The 22,545-nt window shown below is 41.9% G+C and overlaps 1 protein-coding gene across 1 annotated transcript in view; it reads left to right on the top strand.

Annotated features, from left to right (window-relative positions):
• Positions 1-22,545, top strand: part of yjefn3 (YjeF N-terminal domain containing 3) — a gene marked incomplete at both ends in the record, with an annotated part of 110,469 nt that overhangs the window by 83,692 nt on the left and 4,232 nt on the right. The window contains 2 exons of the mRNA XM_080730709.1: positions 11,866-11,976; positions 22,006-22,119. Of these exons, the coding sequence (XP_080586835.1) occupies positions 11,866-11,976; positions 22,006-22,119 (225 nt within the window). The remainder of the gene's footprint in view (positions 1-11,865; positions 11,977-22,005; positions 22,120-22,545) is intronic.

Here is a 22,545-nt window from a genome sequence, read left to right as displayed (position 1 = left end):
TGATTTGAATGCTAGGCCGCCATACAAAACCATCTGCAAGATGGCAGAGGAAAACATGCATTGGACCATAATATGGATTCTATAACATCAAACTGACTGCATATGGTGGATGGTAATCTTTTCAGAATGCCTTGGCAAGCTGTCCTTGCTTCTGCCACCCAACACAGAAAACTCCCACGGAAAAAAGTCCTGAAACATGCCAAGTAGTATTAGCATATAGCCAGATGTACATGTCGGTATATAAACTAGAAGGCGGATTGCCCCACCCCCAGCTATTCATTTTATGAAAGTTGCTCATAATTGGCATTTGAAGCACCCGGAAGAATGCTCTACTTCCGCATTTGTGGAATGTGGAAGTCTTGAGCACCGAGTAGGCGCACTAGGGTACACAGTAGCATTAGCATTTGCAATACAAATTTTGCAGCCCGCAAGGCACCGAGCAGGCACACTACGGTACGCAGTAGCATTAGCATACTCACGCACGCACAGTAGCATTTAACTTCACTTCCAGGTTTGACCACCAGGCTAAAGGCCTGTCCATAGTCTCTCCGAAACGAAAATTGTCGTCTGAAAGGTCCGCTTCGACTACAAAATGGCGTCACTCGCGACTTCTGAAAAGCATTACACCTTAATTCATCGTTTAGTTCAACTCGCAGCGACAAGAGGCAAGACTACACTCCTCTAGCATTTAAAATGGGGAAACAAACAGGGAACCAAAACAAATCGATGCCGCTTCTGCACACAGAGCTGTTCAAGGGGATATATCTCTCTATAGCTCTGGCCATCCAGTCTAGGATGCCATCCGGTCTAGACCGGATCAAGCAACCTGTTTAGTAAATGAGCACCAGGCTTTCCCCCGAGAAAGCCTGGTGACACGAGGTTAATTACCGACCATTTCCCCAAGATTTTATTAGTATTATTTTTTAATTTAGTAGGAATTCAATATTTTCAATATGATATGAAAATGTACTCTACAGAGACTTGCTAGGGCTAAGCAGTCCAACACAGTAAAAATGTATACATTATTATTATTAGTGTGATTGCAATAGGCAACACACTCTTCGGTCCAAGATTTTCTTTTCCCAGCAAAGTGAACCTGTGTTTTCTAAACTTGAAAGTGAGGATCGATTTGACAAAATAGTCCCTGTACAAAAGATTGATTTTCAAACACAATGCTGACAGAATTATCAGCTGGGTGAGCAGAGAATTTGAACTACAGTAGGTACATTACAAAAGACACCCAAAAGTCTAATTAAGGCCCAGTCCAATCTAGCTGCTAGTAAGTTACAATATGTGTGCAATTTCTGAACAAAACCATACAAATCACAATGCAGTGTTAAGTGGCAAAGTCGCACTACACAGGCTGGCTGCTTGTGTGCATATCCTATCCTAATGTGGTCATGGTCATCATGGCTCATTTGGCCAAATCATTTTGAATAGACTACAAATAATATCTTTATAAACCAATAGCAACAAAAGTACTTCACAAGAACAATGTTGTTGTAACTAAGGGGTTTATTTTTCCTTTGGTTTCACTTTCACCTTTTTTCAGGCTTTCATGGCCAGAGGTGCTTTTCTTTCATAACATCATGCACTTAGCAGCATGAGCGCTGTGATTGGTCTACTTTTGAGGGGACACAAATACTGACAAAACCCTGCACTGGAGGCCTTGGCCTACATCCACGACCACGACATAAAAATAACACAATGTGGTAACTATTCCAAAATCGAACAAACGGCGGTATACTTTGAAAAATGGTCGGCACTCGGCAGTAATGTTAAGTATACCGTGAGTCCTACTTAATGGGCTATACATGCCAGACCACTGGTATGGTCCTTTAAAGACGATAGCCCAGAAGTAAGAGAGAGTGTGTGTGTGCGTGCGTGCGTACGTTCGTGTGCCCGTGAGTGCATGTTTTGGTCTGTCTGTAATTTGTTACTACCCAGATATACCTGGGTGGTGTAGCCATTAATAATAGACTGTCATAATTAGCTTTTCCCCCCTTTGGAACAAGCAAGTACAGACTGTCTGTTACATGAGCACTTAAACAGTCTCACATTAAGGTGCACACACACACACACACACACACACACACACACACACACACACACACACACACACACACACACACACACACACACACACACACACACACACACCAGGGTTCCACTGAAAAGAGTGGTGGCACTTTAGAATTCAAATTCCTTATAAATAGTTTTAGAATAGATCATTCACAAACCGTTAAGGAGTTATTAATGACTTGTTGTCTCCACCAGCCGAAGGCTGAGGGAGAGTATGTTTTCCCCTCCGTCCGTCCGTCCGTCCGTCCGTCCGTCCGTCCGTGCGTCCGTCCGTCCGTCCGTCCGTGCGTGCGTGCGTCCGTGCGTCCTCGCAGTTTGTGAGCAGCTAATCTCAGTCACCGTTGGCCCGATCGCTGCCAAACTGAGCACACACACTCCCTGGATGCCAATCTAGAACCTCTGCCCCACATTTTTCAAATCAGCCTCATGGTGGCGCTATAACAGGCCGATTTGTGTGGCCTGGTTGTTACCAGCTAATCTCCGGCGCCGTTGGCCCGATCGCTGCCAAACTGAGCACACACACTCCCTGGATGCTAATTCAGAACCTCTGCCCCACATTTTTTAAATCAGCCTCATGGTGGCGCTATAACAGGCCGATTTGTGTGGCCTGGTGGAGACCTGTGCTCGGAAGAGCACTGCTTCTAGTTAAATGTCTTTTAATAGTTGGTTAATTACTGATGATTGTCCTGGCTCTTTTTCTTTTTTTTCCTTCTTTGTTTTCAAATTTTTTGGTGCCCTTCGGCAGCATGATGCCCAATGCACAGTGCGTCATGTCATGCGTGTCATGGTAGCGGCGGCACTGGGTATATTAACACATCGGGTGCCCACGTGGTGTCTACGCGTCAATCTCTTTGATCTTTACGAGTGCCCAACGACGCGTTTGACGCGTTGTACAGTAAACTATACTGTACTGTAGCTACTGCACTTGGCTACCGTGGTGATGAAACAACTCCATTTCCCAACATGCAGCGCGCAATTACGTCACCCGGACGTGCTGTGTGGCTTGTTGACTTCCTGTTTACCGGCTGCACAAAAGTGCTGTTTTCTCCGGATTCCCTTCCTTTTTTCATTTTTTTCTCAAAACGGCAGCCTCTTCTACATGCCGTAACACAAACACTGTGGCTTAGAAATGATAAAAAACGGTCCTGACTGAAAGAAAAGATTTTCGCGAAATAAACAGGACATACTCGGATTACATTTACTCGGATTACTTTTCTCGCCAGTACTCTCGCCGGTAGGTAAAATGACGCGTTGCCATGGGCACCAGCAAATTAGACGTCAGAGATCACGTGGGCATCCGATGTGTTAAGGTGTAGTGTATCTTGTACACCAGGCCCATTGACACACAGAGACCTATTAGACATACACATGCAGTTTGTCATCCTTTTCATCTGTTTCTGCTTGTTCTATATACAGTACTTCCTTTGTTTCCATCTACTGTATCTCTCCTTTCCTGTTTCTGTCTCTGCTTTCTGCTTTCTCTCTCTGTCTATGCCTCTCTCTCTCTCCCTGTCCCTATCTTTCGATCTCTTTCTCTCTCTGTCCATCATTCCCCATACAGTATCTCTCTGCTGTCCTCGATAGCCATAACTATCTATGTTCCATTGTTATAAATTGTCTGGTATGATGGAGATAACAGCTATTCTCTAGGCTTCATTGCTCTTCATGGCTCTTGTTGTGCTCATTTATTCTTGGTGGGGGAACGGTCCATTGCTCCACTCCAAGTGTGGTTGAAGTGATGTCAAGTGAAGCATGACCAGGCAATCTTGTCTGATTGGACATTATATTGTCCAAGATATCGGGTCTTTATACAACCCGGATAACATCACTCAAAAAGTAAAAAAAAAAAAAAAGAAAGTTTACAAAACTCACACAGAGACAGTGGTTGTGGGAAAAGACACATGAAACAAGGAAAGAGCCTATGATGATTACCATGGTATGAATGTAAACTCGTTGAATGAACAGTTGTTGTATGATTTTATTATATGTGTGTTTTTGTGTTCTTTTTGTTTTCCTTTTTTTTCTTATGTTATATGCCTTTATGGTTATATCATTTTATTTTTTGCTTGTTGTTTATGTGGGTTTGTTGTATGTGCAAAAATTCTAAGAAAAAAAAAAAACGTCATTGGTGAACAGTGAACACCTCAATACATTGTCAGGGACATGAATCAAATTATCGAGCTTTGGACTCACGCTTCACTCTTCCCATAGAGCTATATCTATGGCCTCCCTGTTAATGTCTGTTGATGACTCTGAAGCTTTTCCTATTCTGTTATCAACCTAGCAACACTTCTTTATGTATGTATTCAGGGCAGGCTTAATGCAAGGACTTACGGTGCTGCAGCACTGGGCACCAACGTCAGGGGAACACCAAACGTTAGAGCAAAAGTTAAAGAATACTTCTACTCTCGGTTAAAGAGCGCTGACAAATTGAACAATAAGGAGATAGGCACGTGTGTCGTGTGTGATACCATGCAGGTATGCGTTTTCTTCTTCAATGGTGGTTTTCACTTTTCACTGTAAAAAACTGTACTAGCGTATCCACAATGGTTTTTCTCTATTGTGGATACGCTAGTGAAACTTAAGGTGACCTAAATGACAGAAATTCTTGTCACACACTTTACAATTAAAAGGTTTTCCTCCTGTGTGGATTGGGTTAGGGTTAGTGTGGATACGCTGTTGTCTCTTCAAGTTATTTAACTCACTGAAACTCTTGTCACACTCTTTACAGTGAAAAGGTTTTATCCAGTGTGGATACGCTGATGATTCTTCAGGTGACCTAACTTACTGAAACTTGTCACACTGTTTACAGATTTTAGTTTTCTTATATGTCAGCTGATGTGTCTTCGCCTCTCCTGGTTGAGTTAAAGTCTTGGTAAACGTTTGATGACTGAAAGATTTTGATTCATCTGTGTCTCCTTGTTCCTGGCTGTTTACAATTCTGGTGATTGGCTGGAAGGGTTCTGTGATCTGAAGTATGTACAATCAGAACAGCGTACCTTAGTCTGGGAAGATTGAGACCCACTCCTTCCTGGAGTGGCGGTTCATCATCAAATCTGCATCTATACATGGACTGTGATAGGGACAGAGTTTAGGTTCTGTTGGGTAATGGACAATGTATTTATTATCTTCCTGTTTTCTATCTCCTCTCACAAAACTGTGTACACACACTACACCAAATCATCTGGTCTCTGTGGAATTAAGTTAATTAAAAATATTATCAAATCTTATACAGTACATGCTGAGCAGAGGTCTGATCTGACCTCACTCGTACATGCCGCCCCTCCATACAGTATTTGGGCTAGTCATCACCACCATGATGGGTGAGATCCACGTAGACGCCACAAACTGTACAGTAAATATGCATTTAGAAAACATGACTTTAACTTTATTTCTTTCACCGTAGCATGCATTATATATTTCTGCATAATGGGTGACTTCCAACACGACCGAAGTGTTGGAATAGGCCGGACGGACACAACATTACCGTCATTCATTACATTCTTGATTTGTTGTGATGGGATGGGATGGGATGGGATGGGATGGGTTGGGATGGGATGGGATGGGATGGCTGCTGAAGAAGCGGTAAAACAGTGAAACGTATTACAGAACCTGGTGGTGAATTTCCCCTAATTTTCAAGATGATATTTTCATTCATATTTCAGGATTATTCCAAAGTGAGGAATATATGACATTTTACTTTATGTGCTTCGTGAATTTCCCCTCAGATACCGTCAGAATCCGGATTCATCTTGTACCAGTAATTAGCTATTAAAAGGATCTGCTGTGTACATCCTTACATCATGCAGACTTCAGCCAGCTCTATCCCCAGGCATCAACTGGGCCTGTTTCTCATCATCATCATCATCATATTTCTTTATTTTTTTTTAACTTTAGGACGTTTTTGATGATTTCATCATATTTGTAAAATATCAGGCCTGGAATATTTAGTAGGAGCATAGAGATAAAATTAACCATTTCATTATTCCGGGGACTGCACTCCGCGCCGCGGCGGGGAGCGCATACCCGAGGGAAGTAGGGGTGCTGGAGGTGCAGCCGCACCCCCTCCCCCACGTCCCACCGCACCCCCCACCGCACCCCCTAAAGGGGGGTTGGGGGAAAAATATTGCCGATCGGCAAGTAGAGGCTCTGACATCAGTGGCGTGAAGTAGGAGCTATTGTTGGCTACTTCTATTTCCAGTACAATTTCAAAATAAACATGTGTTGAATGATCAATTGTATAGACAAAAAAAAAAGAAAGACTCTTGTTTTGAAATGTGCTTCTGGGCACTGTTTAGAGAGGAAATGGCTTTCAAAGGACTTCCCTTTTAACTTGTCTGAGCGTCTGTCTCTCCGTGCGTAACATGCGTCATGGACTCGGTGAATTATAGCCTAACAATACTGGCATAAAGGAATATAAACGGCGATGCGGCGGACACGTTGTATATGGGTCACAACGCAGTGCGAAGCAACTCGTTGTGAGCTTGTAGATCTGCTATTTTCACTACTTGTTTGGTAAAGGGTAGTAATGTCTCTTGGTTCACGGGCTAAAAAGTTTGGGAACCATCATGCTTGCTGTTGCAGACAGTGGTGTAAAGTAACTAAGTAGATTAACTGAAAAGCTCTGGGAACTGAATGATTTTATGAAACTGGCACTTGTTGTCTGACTGTCTGTTGGTACCAAGAAATCCAGACTATATCTTGCTGGATGGTGCATGTGGAGATGTAAGGAAAGCCGTTCCCGATTGTGTTACATTTAGCTAAAAAATAGACTGCGGAAACCCGAATAAAACATGATAAAAACCGATAAAAAACGCCAAATTTTCGCGAGGGGCGCGTGACAGCACCCCCTACTGTAAATTAGTTCCCGCGGCGCTGGGGGAACGCGTGTGCCAAATCTGAAGCCAGTGGGACGAACGGCCCTCGAGATACGCGGATTACATACACATACATACACACACGTTCACAGAGATTTCTCACATTTATTGTAAGATTATCTAGCTTACGGTAGATGGAGAAAGGATATAGCATTAGGTAATGCATAAGAAATGGGTGCCAATGCCAACTTAAAGCTATACTGTGTGAGTTGCTAAACTAGTGGTCAGTAGCGGTATTGCTTTTTTCGGCCGTTTTTCGCCCGGAGTCGTCGCGGACCACCGCCGCGGACCACCGCATCGGCGCCGCAAACCACCGCGACGATACAAATCCGTGGAGGGGTAGAACGTAATTTTCTGGCCAGGATTTGGAGATTAAGAGGTTAAGAATCCTTCACCATGGTAAAAACTGTAGCTGAGGGAAGCTACTTCCTGAAGATACGGCAGATACGCCTGTAATTGGCTGGTAGTGTATCATGTGTGTATGATCGGCGATGTGATTGGCCAACGTATACACAACGGATACAGATGATGCAGATGACGTAATTTTGCCGGGAAATCCCACCCCTGTCACGGCGTGGGTGTTCTAAAACTTTAGCAATTTAACAGTTAGGACAATTTTAAGATTTGTTTTATAAAAAAAGTTACATGGTATAACTTTAAATGTGATTTGATTTTTTTCTAGATTCGCAGAATACTATGGATCACTACATTTGAATTATACATGGATTTTTCAATGGTATATGGTGATAATAAAATGACGGCTACGGTACATCGAATAAGGCTGACAGGCCTCCTTTTCTAATTATAGCCAATTTAGAGGTGCTGTGGATTCGTCTTTCCGGTATAGATTATAGTCATAATCCTCAAAGCCCATTGATATAAATCCCTTACAGTTTAGCTTCATAGAAATGCTTCTTACTGATCCTTTTGAGCCTAATTGTGTAAAGAAGGATTTGGCAATAAACACTGGGATATTTTGGAATAGACACAGCAATTGTGACAAGAAGACCATTTTAATGGCGTTAACTAGTCTCTGCCAAGTAATGATATTGGCACTAGTCTTCCAAAATTGTATATTCATTATATTCAAGTCACATTTTTCTGCTCTGAATCGTTTATGGAAAATGAAACTAGTAGCCCACAGTGGCAGTCGTGACCCCACCCATCCTCACGTACATATGTGCAATAGAGATGGGATTTATGGCTCTTTGAAGTGAGCCGGATCTCTGGGATCTGTTCCTCTCAAAGAGCCGTTCAAAAGACTGTCTCATTTAGTTATTTAGTTAATTAGTTACTTTAGTTATTTAGTTACTTTGTAGATTTTGACTATAATTACAAATCACTTCAACCCTATATACATTCTGGCCATATACTGTAGATATTTCCACCATTTGAAAATAGCCGATCTGCAAGCGATTTTTCTACATTCTATTCATTGGAAAACTTGTGAAATGGGACATTCTGCATAATGAGTACTAATTTAAGTACATTTTGATACCAATACTTTTTTACTTTTACTCAACATTTTGAATTCCAGACCAACATTATTTCTACATTGCAGTATTGATACTTTTACTTAAAGTAAAGAATTTACTCCCCCTCATCAAAAAAAGGAACGTCTCCCAATAGTGCGAACCGGATCCCATCGTTCATTTCAAAGAGCCGTACAAATGTAAGACTTGATTCGTTCGCGAACGTCCCATATCTAATGTGCAAGACTGTACGCATGCCCGCACACACAGACACATGTACACGCATGCACACACCCTCACACATCCCCACACACCCGCTCACGCAAACACACACACACACACACACACACACAAACACACACACACACACACACACACACACACACACACACACACACACACACACACACACACACACACACACACACACACACACACACACACACACACACACACACACACACACACACACAGAGAGACACACAGAGACAGACACACAGTCTGACAGCAGGCGAATATGTCTCATTTAAGAAGGTGCAAGGTGATTTACAGGGGAATGCATGCCCAGTAAAAGAGAGACATTTCGGTATCCTGTGTGGCTCAGTCAGCAGAGTATGGATGGAAAGTGTGTTATTTATACGGAAACATCCCATGGCAGCTACGCTGGTATTTTTTCCATGGCTGCCAGGGCTATTTTAAAGACATTGGACCGTGTCTTATAGACAGAGCAGACAATGGAGCTGTTGCCATGTTCCTTTGTGACCTGTTAAGCTTGGCATACCCTATGGGCACAGACTGGGTGACCGCTAGTCCTGAACAGGTATGCACAGTGAAAAATTCTGCTGAAGGTCATGATGGGTTTAGAAGTATTTTTATTAAAGAAATTATTGATTATATTATCCAACCCTTAACTCATATTTTTTGTTTATCTTTAGAGTCTGGTGTTATTCCTCAAAATTTAAAAATAGCAAAAGTGGTGCATAAATCAGGACTAATCATTTTGGCAATTATCGGCCCATATCTATTCTTCCCTGTTTTTCTAAAATTTTGGAAAAACTTATCTATTCAAGAATTTCCGCTCATTTACTTAAGAACAACATCCTCTATTGCCATCAATATGGTTTTCGCAAAAAATACTCAACTGAACTGGCTCTGTTACAGCTTGTCAACAATATCTCTTCAGCTCTGGATGATGAGAAATTTGTTCTTGGTGTTTTCTTGGATTTAACTAAAGCTTTCGATACTGTAAATCATAAAATTCTTGTTTCTAAACTTAATAGATATGGAGTTCAGGATGTTGCTCTTAAGTGGTTTTCTAACTATCTAGTTGACAGGGAACAATATGTGTCCATAAATGGTTGTTTATCTGAGAAGTTGAAAATCTTAGTCGGGGTTCCTCAGGGCTCCATACTTGGTCCTTTATTGTTTTTGATTTATATTAATGACTTAGCCATGAATTGCAAATTGTTTCTTCCTATTTTATTTGCAGACGATACTAATCTCATTGCCTCACACAGTGATTTAAATACCCTTGTTAAACATGTTAATGATGAATTGTTGGATGTGTACAAATGGTTTCAGTTGAACACGCTTACTCTTAATATCAAAAAATGCAACTTCATGATTTTTAGCAACATAAACAAAATATTCCCCCATGAAAAATCTAGAATCTTAATCAATGGCTCAGACATTTGCCAGGTTCCATATACAAAATTCTTGGGTGTCATTATAGATGAAAACTTAAACTGGAAACAACAGATTGATACTGTATGCAAGAAGTCGATGAAGATGCTTGGTATATTGAGAAAAATCTGTCCATTTGTTCTTCCTTCGTCCCATTTAACGCTTTATTATAGCTTAATTTTCCCACATATTAGTTACTGTAATATTGTTTGGGCTGCAACATGTCCATCATTCTTAACACAAATTCTGATCATTCAAAAAAGGTTTGTGAGAATGATTTCTCAGTCAAATAGATATGAGCCATCTGCTCCTCTCTTCATTAAATATTCATTATTGCCTATTGACAAAGTAAATATTCTACAAACCTGTTTGTTTATGTTTAAATTTAAAACATGCAAACAAGACATTCCATTTTCTTTTCATAATTTTTTTCAGTTAACTTCTGACATTCACTCCTACCCCACAAGGCAAAGGGATCAAATTTAGAGGCCCTCATTTGTGGAACTGTCTAGATGCTTCACTGAAGTTATCAATATCCTTGCCAGTATTCAAAAAACATCTAAAGCTATATCTTATTTCGTCCTAACTGTAGTCAACATGATTTAGTTTACTGATGTGTTTTCTTTATGTTTTTTTTCCCTTCTTTTTCTCTTGTCTTTTGTTCTTTTGTGCAGTTTCTGTGTTATTATCTTCATTGCACAGCTGCCCCTTTTGTGGTTTTCTACTGTATTGTTATTGAACTTTTAAATCTGTAATTTTATTAACTCTTCCAATAAGGGAAGGATTCCAAATAAGCCTGATGGCTTCTTCCTTTCCTCGCACTGTATTTTGTTCCCATGTATATAATGTTACATGTTTTATATGATGTGCTAATAAACTAAACTAAAACTAAACAGTGTGTGTCTCAGCAGGTATACACACACTACACAGTGGTGGAAAAAAGTACTCAATCGCGACGCATTGTGAGCTTGTAGATTAGCTATTTTCAAATGGCCGAAAGGTATATAGGGCTGAAGTTGTTAATGTATCTTTTATAATAATAATAATAGAGATCTATAATGTAACTAGTAACTAAAGTTTTCAAATAATTATAGTGGAGTAAAAGTACAATATTTGGATCCGAGATGTAGTGGAGTAAAAGTAAAGTAAAGTAAAGAATTGGAAATTGGAATTACTCATGTAAAGTACAAATAACTCAAAAGTGTACGTAAGTACAGTACTTAAGTAAATGTACTTACTTACACCACTGGGTATACATATACTATACATACTATATACAATACAGATGTGCCATTTCAAGTCTTCATTATTTGCTGCTCTTTTCCTGAAAATGTCCTGCAAGTTCATTATTTTCCACAGGTTTCTTTCCCTGTTTTCCCCTGGGTTTTTCTTTCAAATTTTAAGGAGAAATTTGGAGCGTATTTTTGTAGAAACCCACAAATGGCAAGAAACCACTCCATTCGCTTTAAAAAGCAGAATCCACCTTCATAGGTAGATTTAAACTTTGAAGTCAGAGGTCATAAAAATTGCAAAGATAGCTGAGCTACAAATCTTATATCTTATTGCCTTGCCCTGTCTGATTCTCTTCTCTCTATTTCTCCAGTAGGCCTCTCTCACTCACCCTCTCTCTATATATCTCTCTCTCTCTCTCTCTCTCTCTCTCTCTCTCTCTCTCTCTCTCTCTCTCTCTAATTGAACCTTTCAACCAATCGCAAGCTTCCTCTCACCTCTCTCCATCTCTCTCCCTGCAGGCCTACCCTCTCAGCTCCATGGGGAAGAAACAGCCCACAGTGTTGGTGGTGTGTGGTCCAGACCAGAATGGCTCTATTGGCTTGGTGTGCGCGCGATACCTGCGCATATTTGTAAGTTACGTAATGACATTCTTTTAATGGGCAAGAGACAAGTCCTTTTTCGTTGTTATTGTTTTTTTTTTTATGACTCAATGTTTTTCGCATTGACAACAAACGAAACAACGTACACAGCAACCATAAAACAAACAAAAACAAAATACAATACCAAACAATGTCAAACAATCCCGGGTAACAGCCACATACATAATACAACAGTATATTGCGCCACTACCACGCCTCAAGTCCTATTGGCAATATACATTATACTGTTATAGCCTCCCCATTTGCGGAAGTATTTATCCATTCTATCAGTCCTCCTGTAAATCATTTCCTCATAAGCAGCAACCCTGCCAATCTCTCCTCTCTTGGAAAGAGGGACTCCCCGCCTTATTCCAACCCCTCATCAGAACCTGTCTACCTATCATGATAGCAGTCAGGATGATATCTGCATAATTACAGTGGGCAACCTGCTTCAGGTCGCCCAGTTTTGTTATTATTGTTAATGGGCAACTTTGTCTGTATTTATTGTGACCGTAGGTCGCATTTACTATGAAAACCTGCAGCTCATGTGCGCCAGTCAGTCAGTCAGTCAGTCAGTCAGTCACGCTCACGCCTCATGCCACGCTCCATATATGGCCAAGACAGAATTCATTTGCAAGTGTGACTCGTGTCACAGCAACAACACTTGCAAAATAATTCTGTCCTTGTCATATATGGAGATTCCTGATGTCATCTATATTAAGCCCATATCTGGGAATGCCCAATTGCCCATATATTAATATATTGTGTCAGTCTCATGATAACCAGTGTGGTTTGCAAACCACACTGGTTTAAAGGGCGTCTTACTGGTTGTGAATTATATATCCTATTGTTCTATTGTGAGGAAGACTGTTGGAGATCTGACATTGCGGGTCCCACAGTTATTAGTTTCCAGTGCTTGTGCTGGAAAATTGACACCTTCCTATTTGCAAGTGCAACTCATCAAAAAGCATTGTTGAGTGTAAAGTGTAAAGAGTGATTTGTGCACTTGACAGAACAAAGTGTTATGTCAGATTTCCACATGTCCTGTCGGTAGAACAATTGCACTCACATTAAATATTGGCAAAGTTCCACATGAAGTAATAATACAAAGCAGGCTGTATCGTGATTCGACTCCCGGTATAATCACGATATACAGTATCATAATAGCCTTTTGTGTGTTATTGCTTTTAAAACACATCACAGCATTAGCAGTGGGATTCACCCACAACTTTTGACCAAAAACATCTCAGCCGTAGCGCACAGTACATGTAGCACTGGGAAATCATGATTATACAATTTCACTGCATATGAAATGTGTTATAACTGTTATGATGGAATTGAAAACTACCACCTGAGATCAGAATCACAGTGAAACACAACACAGCACTGGATCCCTAACATGGACCACACATACAGCCATGTGAACTACATCCCTATTAGGCCTGATTTATTACCTCTGTCACGGCCGGGGGATTATGTTTTCGCTCCTGTCCATGTGTGTGTGTGTTTGTCTTTCTGTTGACCTCTTGTAACCTAGTAGACTTGGTGTATACCTTTAATGCCAGGAACACATTTGTCATTTCGGATGTTGCCTCAGTAGCAGATAGACACATGGATATCCATATACCTATGTCAATATGCAATACAGTTTCGGTCGGATTGACGGTTCTGGACAACCGCACACCCGAACGACTCGGTGGCAGGAACCGCACTCCCTCGAGTCCTGGCCGATGTTCATGCCGAGTTTGAAGTCGCAAGTCGGTTGGTCCCATATTCTGTATTGCACATGACCATATATGGGCATAGCGGTCGGATCTGGGGCTTTGGACCACCGGTTTGTACCAGGTTTGCTGCTACAAACCTGCTACAACATTTTTCAGAAGGTGTTTTAGGAGGCGTTTGTAGAATCTGCCTCAGGCCCCATATACACAAGGATGATAGACTGAGTCGTTTCCAGAACGTTTACTGTACAGACGGAATCGTCTCAAGAAAATAATGCAAGTGTCTACATGAAACCACTGAGAACGGCAAGTCCGTCTCCAGAACGCACCAAAACCACTGGTATATATGCCAGGCCTCTGAGTGGTGCTGTAAAGCTGCCACAAAGCACCAAAAAGAGAGAAGAAGAGAGCAATGTTGTAATTATTTTGCCTTTCTTTTTATCATGTCCACTTGTTGCTGACGGAGGTAGTGTGGGAGGGAGGAGTACACTTTTCCAGTAAAAGCCCTCTCGCACTCAGTAGCACAAACGCAACATGTTTGATGTTGTTGTTGGGAGGGGAGGGGGGCTTGGCGAATGCCTGTTAGGGAGAGGTTGTGCTGCAACGTCATAGTTTCAGGAATTATGGGTATTCGGCTGTACATACGGAGACGCGACGGCGCTGTCTTCAGATTGATTCACTCTGGGAGCGGGTTTCGAAGATGTGCGTCTTCGGGCACCCAAGATGCCGGCTCTGTGTGGCAGAAAGGTCTAAATGATAAAGAACTATAGTGCGGAATCACCCAAATTTGTTTTTGTATGGACGCCGCCTCAGTTAGGTCTCTCTGACACCGCTGGACCGATCGGCATGAAACTTTGCGCGCACAGCACAATCCTCATAGGAAGAACCTCTACTTCACATTTTGGGGTGGCGCTACAACCGTCCGCTTAACGCTTTAATCAGACGAGGGGACAGGTTTGAATCACACATCGAGGAGCCTCTAAACAACGCAGAGCCAAAAGCGATGTGCGAGATCTGTGCTCAGTGGACCACGCTCTTCTACTTTATTACTGTAACGCACTTTATACTGTACATTACACCAGGGGTCTTCAACAGGGGTCCAGGACACATAGGGGGTCCTCAGCTCAGAGTTACTACAGGGGGTCCGCCAAATCTTTGTGTTATTGGATAATTCTTTTAGATTAACAACTGATACCCTTGCATACCTATTCTGAGGAGAACTTTAGCCAAAAATAATAATATTCTGAGGAGAACTTTAGCCAAAATTAGCAGATCTACGTGCTGCGAGGCGTTGAGAGCTTGTAGATCGGCTATTTTCGGCAAATAGGTTTGGTGTAGAGGTTAAAAAAAAGAGCAGGCCAAGTACCGAGTGATATGTCAAGTTTACAAACTATCGACGATTTAAGTGGTTAAATGTCTGATAAAACACATTAACACGAATCCAACATAGACTGACGACAGTGCTGTCAAACAAGTCTAATCTATCTTTGAAATCGATGAAAATCTGCAACACAATTTTATACAACATGCTTCATCTCCCTCTTAGCTAAGGGGTCCTTGGCCTGAAAACGTTGAAGACCCCTGCGTTACACACAGGGTGAAAATAGCTTATCTCCATGCATTGCATGCATGCAGTGTGTTGTGTGCTTGTAGATCTCTAATTCACATCTAACTAACAGGGGGATCCCCTATAACTAAACAGGCCCTCTGTGTTTTGCATGACCTCAGCTCAGCCCCTGTAAGTACCCTCCCATTATCTTATTATTGTTTTTATTTTCCCCTATTACCTTCTGTGTCAGGGCACCGGGACAACCATGATGTTATACCGTTGTTATTCTCGTTAAGGCCGTCTGGCTTTTACAGTTGGCAACCGTGATACTGTAGATGCTATGATGTCATGCCCACATCGTCCCTTCTTCGGACCACATGCTGTAAGTGGGTGCTCCTGAGGGAATGAATGGGCTCGCTTGGGGAGAAGAAGAAAGAATCGTCCATTTCAAAATAATGCATAACAGTTCTCCGACTTAAAATGCTTCCTTTTTCAGTTTAAGTTGGATGTGCGGTGGGATCCGCCTGTCTTTATGTCTTTATGTATTGGAGTGGAAATGTTGCATGTGTGTTTGGGGTTTTTCGGGCTTGGGACTTGAACGTTATGAAGTGATCTATATAATGTACCATGTGTGTCTGAGGTGCTGGATTTATGAGGCATCAACAGCTCTGATTAAAACCACCTTGATGGAGCCAGTTGAAGCTGTCCAATATGGACGTCTTTGGTGTCTCGCTCTCCAGCCGTCTGTCTCTCTCTATCTATCTCACACACACACACACACACACACACACACACACACACACACACACACACACACACACGGGGATTCAAAAGTTTAGTCAGGCCATTCTTTGCTCTTTTTGTCTCAGTGTCTCTCTTTCGTAGTGTTGTTGCTAGAGGCAACACGCTATTGTTCTTGGTCGGAGAACTTTTATGCCAGCTAAAGTGGACCTATTTTTTTGTTAACCTTTTAACTGAAGTTATCTGGGTTGTAAGGCCAGATATCTTGGACAATATTGTGCAGGTTATGAGTCACTCTTGACACTGTCCTTAAACTACAGAGGTTGTTGTTTATTATAGCTCCTCCAGTCACATGTTGCATGTTCAGTAGTGTCCGTGCAACCAACTTACGTTTCTCTATACGGTCCGTCAGACACACACACTCTTGTACTGCAATATATTCATTCACATGATAACAAATATAATGTCCAATCAGACAGGACCAGGATTGGTCATGCTTCACTTGACATCACAATATGTCATATAAATGGTGAAACGGAATTAATTTCCCTGTGGATTCCTCGCCCACTCAACCACACCTGCAATTTCCCAGAATTTCACCTTTCTAGTTTCTCACTTCTCCTGCTCTCCTTCATTGTTCTCTCTTTTCTACCCCTCTCTTTCCCTCCTAGCTCTCTCTCTCTCTCTCTCTCACTCTCTCTTCTTCTCTCTCAGGGCCAAGCGGTAGACCTAGGGTCAACTCCGAGGGAGATATATCTTGCACTGCCATTTCAGGAATGCATGAAGCGCTCCTCCGTAACTTTGATCCAAAGAAAACAGATCATCCGGCGCTATGAATCATTGGACACTGCATTATTCCTTTGTTTGCGCTTGGCCTTTCTTACTTTTCCCTTTTTTCAGTGCCTCTCCCCTCCCCACAGATGGACTGTTGTGGTTTAGAGGCAGTTTAAAGGGGTGGCATGCCACAGATAGATAAGATCAACAGATGTAGTCAGATGCTGCGGTTTGGGACCCACCGCTAGCATGAGGTAGCCCATATACCCGGCCCTGGTAACTGCATGGTATTTATCTTGGACTGGGAAGCCCTCTCCCTGTGTAATAATATGTGTTTTTCATTGTGGTGCGATGTGATGTCTGTTAAGCAGAAAGGCACGCTTGAATTCAAGGCGAAGGGTGCACTTCAGGAAAATGCAAAAGCCCGCATGCATGCACACACACACACACGCACGCACGCACGCACGCACGCACGCACGCACGCACGCACGCACGCACGCACGCACGCACACACACACACACACACACACACACACACACACACACACACACACACACTCAAAGCATGTAAATGTGAGTACAGAGATGAATGATTAGCCTCTGGCTTACAGGCCAACTCAATCCTCACATCATTGCCAGCCGTTTGTGTTCACAGACACCAGTGTGGGTCTAAACGGATCTGGCAATGTCCTCTCATTCTGTCTCCACTGCCAGGTACACAAAGAAGCTAAGATACTGCATTCCGTAACACCCACACTTATTCCCAAGCTAGAGCTCATCCTGAATCACAACCTCCTTTGCACATTAGTTCCAGTCTATTGTTCAGGTTTGAATGACTGGACGTGATTCTGATGCGTTGGACTCCTCTCATGGTACCCCGTGGACAATTATACTTTAGTTGTGCCATTCAAATGTAAGTCCAGGCTGAAATGGCTTATAAATCCTCCCATGCTACCTACGGTATGATAAATCCTTACAAATACAAAAGATTTATCTGGATGTTTTTAAAAAGCCATTGTGACTTTCCATCAGTGGTTGAAATAGTACTCACATTCATTACTCAACTTTTTCTTGAAAAACGGATACTAAAATAAAAATAACGTTTCGAAAATATTGTATAAAAAAATAAGCTTCATATATGTCTTTCTTTTCAAAAAATGACCACAAAAAGCGTAAAATAATGATAAAATAATCATTTTAGCCATTGTCAGACCGACACTTTGTTTACATTCTAGTCTATAGACTAGACTAGGATGTAAACAAAGTGTCGGCCCTACAATGACAAAGTTGACTATACCTCCTTTACTGTAAGTAAAAGTATCAATACTGCAATGTAAAAGTACAAAAATAATTTAAGTGTATCAAAATACACTTAAATAACAAAAGTAGAAATTTACTCATTGTGCAGATTGTCCCATTTCAAGTTTTCAAATGTATACAAATCTTTTGAAAATAGTAGATCTATCTCTGGTGGTCTATATTTACATCTGTCTGATGCATTCTCGTATTTTTTGTTTGTTACTGTACTGTATGTCGAGTTCATTTGTGAAGAGGACCGCAATGGAAAGGAGCCAGGCTTTATTGTGTTTTTATCCTGTGCTAATTGTTGTCTTTTTAATTATGTGATATCACCAAATAAAATCAATCAATCAACCATCATTCCGAGCCCCCTTGACTTCCATAATAAAATGAAAGTTAAATAAGATACTTAACAAATATGGGGAACCCCCACCACACACGTACACGCACGCGCACACACACACACAGGCGTTTTTATAGACGGCTAGCCACCTGCAGAGCCACAGCATTAAAAAAAAAATAACGTTTCGGAAGTGAAACCATGTTAGCCCTCAACATCAACAGCAGAACACCCCTTGACCTTTTCTGGAAGCCGCACTTGCTTCTCTCTAAAGGCTCGTTTCTACTCTCGTCATGCTCGGTGACTCTACAGACCTCCCCACAACGCTTCCTCTCAGGTCAATGATGTAACTGCTGCTCGGGTCAAGGGCCCACATGCAGGACTCACCAGTACCCGTCCAGAGGGGGGCAGACATGGGGGGATGCCGTTCGTCCCGGGCCGCTGGCTCTTAACCCATTTAGGCTTAGAAGTTTTGAATGCTTTAACCAGTGAAAAATAGCAGATATACAAGCTCACAGCGCGGCACCGAGTGCCGCGCTCCGAGCTTGTAGATCTGCTATTTTTTGGAAAAAGTTGTGAAAATGTGTGCAAATCTTTGAATATGTGTATTTTCAAAGCGAACGTTTGTAACTCAAAGTTTGCTTCTGGGTGGTCCCTGGAACTAAATATTTTGAGATGGGGGTCCGTAGCCAAATAAATATCATTTTGGGGGTCCTTCACATGAAAAAGTTTGAGAACCACTGACATAGTAGTCTCTCAAGAACAGACTAACTGAGCTCCATTTAAGTGAAAAGGACCTTTTCTTTGACGATGGCTGGCCAGATTGCTGACATAGAAACATAGGTTTTTCCAAAAAACCTTAAGGCGCCGTACAGACATCTGCGTCACGCATCATCATCTTATCGTCTGAGAATGGCCACTGGGGGCGCCGTACTAATGCATTCTCAATGCAAGGTTGTTTGGTGTTTTGTCGTTGCCGTGTCTCTTCAAGAGCGTACAGGCTGTGGTTGAGCTAGAGACACGGCAACGACAAAAAACCAAACAACCTTCCATTGACAATGCATTAGTACGGCGCCCCCAGTGGCCATTCTCAGACGATAAGATGATGATGCGTGACGCACATGTGTGAGCGCGGCCTAAGAAGGATTCAAAAGACACTTATAGAATCAGGTTCAAATTTTCATGATTTTTCAAAAATAGCAGATCTACAAGCTCGCAGCGCGGCACTCGGTGCCGCGCTGTGAGCTTGTATATCTGCTGTTTTTCAATAGTTAAAGCACAAAATAATGATACACAAAATGTGTACCCGTTCTAAATAGGTTAAGTTCTTTGGCGGGCACCGTGGAAATGACGTCATGGCGGCCAGTGGCCGTGGAGAACTGATTGGTTTAGCGTCCCCGAGGAACCAGTAGTCTGTCTGGACTGACAGATCGTTTCCTCCTTAAGACCTCCAGCATTTAATGGATCGTTCCTAATTGTTTTCTAGTTCATGTGAGTTTCATCTTGTCAGCCGGGCCCTATGGTTAAATGATAATGCAAGATAGAAATCTCATATTAGACATTAATTAAACTAGTTTGCATCATCTGCCAGTTTAAAAAAACAACATCAACAACAGATGGTTTTGTTTTTCTCTAGTAAATACGGTCCATATCTGTCTGCCAGATATGAATATGAATTCTGAATACATAAACAATTAATATTTGGGTTTATTCAAGTTTAAACTGAGATACAGAGTTTTATACACATAGTGTGGGTTTACGCCTACTATTCTTAGTTTCCTGGGCAACCAAAGTTTTTGTGACATGTACACTACAGTATGCACAATGTTTACAACAACAAAACCATGTGGCAGACAACTCGAGGGGACAAAATATGTTTGTTGATTGATTGATTGATTGATTGATTGATTGATCTACATGCAGTGAATATAACCTTTTTTGCAACATCTCACCAAACAGTAAAGTTATAGTCCCAGACAGGGAAAGTAAAATGTTTACTTTCGCGATAACAAACTGTTTAAATCACTTATTTAGTCAGCCTGGGACATGTTTTCCCACTGTAGCCGAGTCGGGAGCAGTACTGGCACATGCCGTCGGGGGGTTCTTCCGGGTTGAATGGGAAAACATGGCACAGGCTGACTAAATAAGCAATTTAAACAGTTTTTCAACCCCCTCGGGCCTCATAAACATTTCACTTTCCCGCGCTACCTCAAACATCTGTAGGTGTTCTAGGACTGTCTTTACTTTTTGGATGCGATGTTGCGAAAAAGGTGATATATTCACTGCACGTGGACGGTTCTACCTCTGCCGCTATTGAGCCTTGTAGGAAGGACCTCATCTTGGAGCTAATTGTGGAGGGTGAGGTTCTAAATGGGGCTATGGCAAAATCATAACAAATAATCTAAAACTAAAACTAAACAATAGTTGGCTCCAAGAGGCACAGGCGCTTTTAACCGGGTGCATCTCTCCACTCCGACATGTCTCCTTTCCGACATGTCTCCATTCCGACACTAACCCTATCTCTACCCCTACCCTAAACCTTAGGCCCATGGGGAGTGTCGCCACTCCGACAATAAGAAGTCCATTTCGGAGTGGCGACATGTCGGAATGGAGAGAGCCTCCCCTTTTAACCATATTGACACATACAAATGAATCTGATCTATCAACAACATACTGTATGTTTCGCTTTTTTCTCCCAAGTAGAAGGCTCCAAAGCAATGATACAAAACATTTTTTTTTACTCCACTGTATTTCATATGACAATCAGTATGGAATCTACTTTAACGATCTATAGCATAATCAGTGTTTCACATGACTTTGGTTCAGGCATCACGGATTCACATTTTGTCTTGCTAATAACCAGTGTGAGTCTAATAGCACACAACCACACACACACACACACACAAACGCGCAAAAGCTACTCACAGGGAAACTGAGTTTTTAAAGATTTATCTCTGTGCCTCTGTATGCAGAGGTCATGAATCGCTGGTGGTCACATGGTTTTTCAGCATCGCATGCCTCTCAGACCAGAGGTGTCTGGATTTCCACTCTTGCACAGCATCCCGCTCATAAGCGGTGTAACTCAGTGAACAAGGAGACTGGTGGGAACCGCAGTAATGTGGTAATGGCTGGGTGAATAGTTTGTTCGTGTGTCATGAACTGCAGTCTGAAGGTGCACCGATGCGTCATTCACATGCAGTCAATCATGTCAACACTTGTTGCAACAGTTGACTGCAATATTGATGTTTTCCCGCTCGTATTTCTTTTCTGTTTGTAACCACCCTTGGGGTTCCTATTTTGGGCATGTGGTAGGCAAACAGTTCCAAAACAAAAAAAAATAATCCATCACAATTTGATGCATTATACTATTTATCTAAGTACTATATAGGCTAAAAAGGCCACCCACACCAAGCACTTTAAGATATTGTTTAAATTCAAGTGAATGGAAGGGTCCACACAGGCACACACCACAACTATAACAACACGAGTGTTGAATGATAGTTATTGTTTTAATGCTTATATTTTCTGTCCCATTTGGCATTTACCTCTCTTTGTCTGTCTCTCTCTGACTTTCTCTTATTCTTCTGTCCGTGCAGGAGTATGAGCCCACCATCTACTATCCTAAACGTTCCCTAAACACTCTCCATCAGGACTTCACAGTTCAGTGTGAGAAGATGGATATCCCCTTCCTGTCTTATCTCCCCACAGAGGTGAGCAGCATTAGTTTCAACACCAGGCACGTGCACACATATCGTCGTTGTCGGGTGGAAACCTTGTATGTCCAAAACCGTTCGTTTAGCATTTATCATTTTAAAAATGAGTTAAACTAGTGAAAACAGCCGATCTACAAGCACACAACGCCTCGCACCGCGAGGCGTTGTGAGCTTGTAGATCTGCTGTTTTCACTACTTTTATGCGACGGCCTTGTATGATGAAGCAGGGCTTTACTTTGCGAAAGAACAGACAAATTTGAAACTTGAAGATACGAGGTTTCCACCCGACAACGATGATATCTATGTCTTTCCAATTTGCAACAGGCTTGAGCCCCTGTACTTTTATCTGTCTGTAAAAAGTGCCCTCTCCAGACCATGAATGCTGTTTTTTTATGAAAGAAATGCAAATGCACTCTTTCCATT

Source organism: Nannobrachium achirus (genome assembly GCF_963921795.1).
Source record: "Nannobrachium achirus genome assembly, chromosome: 1".
Lineage (NCBI taxonomy): Eukaryota > Metazoa > Chordata > Actinopteri > Myctophiformes > Myctophidae > Nannobrachium > Nannobrachium achirus.
Note: the sequence above shows the minus strand (reverse complement) of the source record. Positions and strands in the feature narration are given on the sequence as shown.